The following is a 5168-nucleotide window of genomic DNA, read 5'->3' on the forward strand; positions in this document are numbered from 1 at the left end:
ATAAAGACTATAACTAAATAGACACCTAGGAAAAGACTCTACCCCTTCCAAAATGTCACCTTTCCAAAAATAACATTGACCTCGTCTGAACATGAATCATGAACCATTAGATTCAGGCCTACAAATCTTGAGGAAATTCCCGAGAGGTAAAACACTCGTCACTTTATCACCTCCTAATACTAACTTTCTAGGATTGAGCTTAGCTATGGCTAGTCACATTAAGTCAACTCATGTAATGCTCTAAGTTTAACTATTTATTGCTCTACTCCTAACCCTATACAGTAGGGCATGCATATCATGGAACCCACATCAAGCTCTATGCTACTTTATATAAACCCCTCCAATATGAGCAATAGATAAATTTGAGACCCTAAACCAATACCCATCCAATCAAGGCATTGTTCTTCCAACACATTTCCCAAGTGACTCTCAAAACAACTATAGTGCGAACCACCATTGATCATAAAAACTCAAATTCAATCCTTAAAGTAGATAATATTTAGAATTTAAACACATTTGAATTCAAATCTTCCAAGATGTTGGAATAACAATGATCCCAATCAGTAAATAAAATTTTGATTTAAAAGATTATTTTAAAAATATGTTTTAAACTTCATCCCCTTCAAATTAAACTTATCGAACTAATTGAATAATCAAGACTATGTATCTGATATTTGACTATTATTTTTGTTTCAGTTCTCTTTTAACGGAGCAATCATGAAAACTAAAATGATATACTGTTTGGGGTGAGAAACCATATTGTATGACTCGAATTCATGAGTTACGTGATGCAGCCGTCATCAAGATTAGTGAAATTAGCAATAAAAAATTAGGAATGAATAAATAATAATAAAGAATTAGAAATGAGGTCATGTCTTGCATAGTTGATATGTATTATCCCATAATAAGTAAGTATGAAGAAAAATAAAAATTAAGGGATTTCATTTTCATGCCTCTCCAAATTGTCTCCTAACTGAATGAATTGAGAGTCTTTTATTACAACCATTCCCTTCTGTTATAAACTTTGTATTTCCACGTCTCTCTTTGCATTATTCTTCATAAACGGTCTTTATTTGGACTTTTTTCTCCAAAGCTTTGATCAGCTTAATTATAAAACTACTCATTCTTAATTACTTTATTTAGCTGTAATTAAATTTAATTATATATACAATGCTCTTTTCTTCAGGAGTTGGTTTGCTTTGTAATTCTTGAATTTGCAGAAATCCCATTTATACCACTAATGACTTTTTGTAGGTATTTGTATCGTCTCCATAAAAGATAGAAAACTACTCTACTACTGCAAAAGTGGATAATGTATGAATGTATGTATGTGTTTTTGTGAAAAGTTAGAAAACTTAAAAGAGTTATCAAACAAGGTAATCAAATCATCCCCCAAAGAAAAGAAATATTTTCGTAATCTATAACAAGCTTTGGTAAAAATTTGCATGATCTTATACCAAAACTGAAGACCGACGTTAATTGTTAATATCTATATAAATATAATTCATTCCTATTCATGGCTATTAGATTAAATGATCGAGATGGAGAAAACCAAGCACTGGAAAACCTTTCTCAAGATTCAAAAAATGTGTCGGTTTAATGATATTTGCTGTTGAATTGAACCCTAGGTATTATCTTCGGCATTATCTCCATGCTGAGTCTTTGACCCTCTTGATCAATTCCTTTTTTTTTTCCCTCTTAAATAGATGTATGTTGTAATCATATATTAACATGACGTGCCATCCATCCATTGGTTCTTAAATATATAGTTAATGAATAACACTGATTCTTCAATGCTAAGAAGGGTTTGGTCAGAAAGGTTATGGAAACAACCGGCAAAAGATTTTGGAAGAATTGAAATGAAAGGAGGGTACGTGAAACATGGGTTACGTAATACTACAACTCTACGTAGAAAATGGTAACTCTTTGTCCCTCCGTGTGTGAAACAAAGCCGATGGAATGTCGTTTTAGGGTTAGATGAAAAATTATGGGTCCTCCCCCTTTGAAATATTGGACCCCATCCAGGTTTCAATGTCGGCACATCATACTCTTGTACTTCTCTCTTACTTTTAAATTGGGGGTGAGAGACAGCCTCAGCCTCCACTTCTAGCAAACCCCAAGAAAATTATAGTTTGTTTTGATAAAAAACATGGATCATTAGCTTGTAAATATATCATTTTGTTTTCTCTACAGAGTGTACAAAACAACAAAGAGACAGGCGGAAGATTTATAGAAACTCGGGGGGGTTTGCGAAGCCATAATTACAAATCATATTTATCATCCGAACCAAACATGGGTCACCATTCTTGCTGCAATCAACAGAAGGTTAAGAGAGGGCTTTGGTCCCCTGAGGAAGACGAAAAGCTCATTCGATACATCACCACTCATGGGTATGGGTGTTGGAGTGAAGTCCCTGAGAAAGCTGGTCTCCATCTCCCTCTGTTCATTACCTTTTTTCTGTCTCTTTTTTGTTCCTTTTTTCTTCATGCTTTTTTATAGGAGTTTTTCATGTTTGGTGACGAAGACGTATCTTTTTGCCTTTTGTGTTTCAGGTCTTCAAAGATGTGGCAAAAGTTGTCGCTTGAGATGGATTAATTATTTGAGGCCTGATATCAGAAGAGGGAGATTTACTCCTGAGGAAGAGAAGTTGATTATTAGCCTTCATGGGGTTGTAGGGAACAGGTTTGAAGTGACACTTTACACACATATGTTATATCAAAATTTTACTTTATAAAGCTTCATAAATATTGTAACAATTCTGGGTTCTAAGTTTTTTCTAATGGACGCATTCATTTTAGTTTGTCTCTCTGAAATTCCTCAAGAGTTTCAGTTTGTGTTTGAATTAAGAACTTGAACAGTTAAAAGTAATTAATTAAACAAACTTCAAAATTACGTCTTCTCTATCACTGCCACTGTTGTTGCTAAATTAAGTAGCAGTCACAGGCATTTCAAGGGCCTTTACAGGGATGATATATTAGATGCTGAGGCACAAGTTCTTGAGCTAGAGATAAATCACATGTTTAACATCTTCAAATTCTTCATTATGTTAAGCAAATTTCTCATATGTGTGAGGGGATTATTTTAGATGGGCTCACATTGCAAGTCACTTGCCTGGAAGGACAGACAATGAGATAAAGAACTACTGGAACTCATGGATCAAGAAGAAGATACGAAAGCCTTCAGCACCTCCAACAAGCACTGCTCCTCCACCAAGTACTACTCAGCATTCTCAGATAAATTATGGTTCAAACCAACTGGAGTTAGTAAATCAGGAGTTGATGACAAGAGCAATTCCTAATCATCAAGAAACCCTATTTTCTTCTCCAGCCCCATTATTTATATTCGACACAACTCCAATTGACGGGGCTCAGGTTCATCAACATGGTAATAATGTAAGAGGACAGCCTTTCCATGAACCGGCTAATTTAAACACGGAGAGTAGTTGGAACCTAAATCAGCATCAAGTGCAAGCTTTCCCTCCTTCAACTTCTTTCACAGTGGGTATGGATACAAACAATTACTTGCCACCATTGGTAGAGAACATGGAAAACATGGTGGTGCCGGTTGAAGTCCAATCATGTAGCATTGAAGAGGAAGGAGAAATGACACTTGAGTGCTTGCAGAGGCAGCAGCAGGAGTTGAATGAATGGGTTGAATCCCAGCAATGTTCAAACTTTCTGTTCTGGGATACTCTTGAAGGACAACTCGGCGGCGAAGCCTTGCCACCAACTTCATCAAATATGGGAACTACACTATCTTCATTCCCCACATCTTTATAAATTATTAGAAACCTGTCACCCCCCTCCCCCACCCCACCTTTGCTTTCTCGGTCTTTGATTCTTTGCTGAGTATAGCTTTCTAAATGTTCCAGCCTCCAACCCCCCTTCAAAAAAAAAAAAAAGTTTGCTTTTCTTTCCTTTTCCTTTCTGCTTTCCTTTTTGTAACTTTATTTGGTGATGAGCTTGTGAAATGTGAGGGACTGCAACATACTTAAGTATGCATGACTTTTTTTTTTCTTATTTCCTCCTTGGTGTTTGAAAACAGAAAAGGGAAGAATAAAAAGCAATGTAACAGCCAAAAAAAAAAATGGTTTGATGCTACTGAGATAACTCTAATTACTTTTTAATGCAATTTCACCATTTTTGTCATTCTTTTCAATGCTGAAAATTTTATGATTCTGAAATTGTACTAATCAATTGTGCATGGAGAGGTAAACTACATTTACTTTTGAACTAAGAAGGTTTTCATGTCTTTCTCAACTGTAAAAGTGTAAATTAAACTTTGAAAAACTATATATAATGGAGCTAAAATTTGCCTGGTAGCTAACCAGGAAAAAAATTACGCTGATATTGACTGCTCACATATTTCTATATATAACGATAGTGATCTCTCTACATGCATACAATATGGAAGTTCTTGGATTATTTCAGAGTTTTGATATGTTAGCTTTCGACAAAGAAAAAAAAAAGACATGATGAGACATTCGAGAAAACTACGTTAAAGCCAAAATATAAATATATTCAATGAATAGACATGTTATATATATATATATAGCTGCATATATACGTATATACTTACTACAAGTACAAGGAAGTGTATTGTTTTGTTTGTCTCTAACTATCATGGTGACTGAGTGATCAATACTGGTCAAAATCAATTGATGAAATCATCACTAGTTTTTGAAGATTAGCTGAAACTGTTATGGAAAGCAATTGCCAATTGCTTCAAATCAGTTCCTGATGAATAAGAATTCCTAGTCATGGAAACTGGAGAAGAACTTGTTTATATAGCAGTTGTTGGATATTCATGGCGGAAATTCCACTTGTTTTTAATGCTGCAAACTGAGCATATCAAGAAATCAATGAGAGATTCATTTGAATAAATATTGTTGGAGAAACTGGGATGGCTGGGTCTTGAATTCAATATTATGGCACCCCCCAAGGTTTTAATTATTTTGAATAATAAGATAGGACCCAGTTTTCAGCAACATTTTGCACATTTTCTCTGCATCTGATATTTACTAAAAGGTGATGGGTGTACATGAACCCTAATACCAATGGTCGGCCATTAACAGGCCATAATCACTTTTTACGGCTTCTATTTTATATGCCTAAATCAAAAGATGTTTCCTAGTCACTGCAGAAGAAGAATTTTAATTTATCCCAATT

At 34.8% G+C, this 5168-nt stretch overlaps 1 protein-coding gene across 2 annotated transcripts; it reads left to right on the top strand.

Annotated features, from left to right (window-relative positions):
• The first annotated feature begins 2036 nt into the window (after positions 1 to 2036).
• On the top strand, positions 2037 to 4148 carry LOC107947747 (transcription factor MYB46). 2 transcript variants are annotated; one of them, XM_016882279.2, is made up of 3 exons: positions 2037 to 2425; positions 2553 to 2682; positions 3086 to 4148. In XM_016882279.2, exons 1-3 carry the CDS (start codon positions 2293 to 2295, stop codon positions 3777 to 3779), a joined length of 957 nt encoding a protein of 318 aa, XP_016737768.1. In that variant the 5' UTR covers positions 2037 to 2292; the 3' UTR covers positions 3780 to 4148. The 2 variants fall into 2 exon arrangements, with proteins under 2 accessions (XP_016737768.1, XP_016737773.1); XM_016882284.2 differs by having other exon boundaries at positions 2086 to 2390.
• The last annotated feature ends 1020 nt before the right edge of the window (positions 4149 to 5168 follow it).

This window comes from Gossypium hirsutum, chromosome A08 (assembly GCF_007990345.1).
Source record: "Gossypium hirsutum isolate 1008001.06 chromosome A08, Gossypium_hirsutum_v2.1, whole genome shotgun sequence".
Classification (NCBI taxonomy): Eukaryota; Viridiplantae; Streptophyta; class Magnoliopsida; order Malvales; family Malvaceae; genus Gossypium; species Gossypium hirsutum.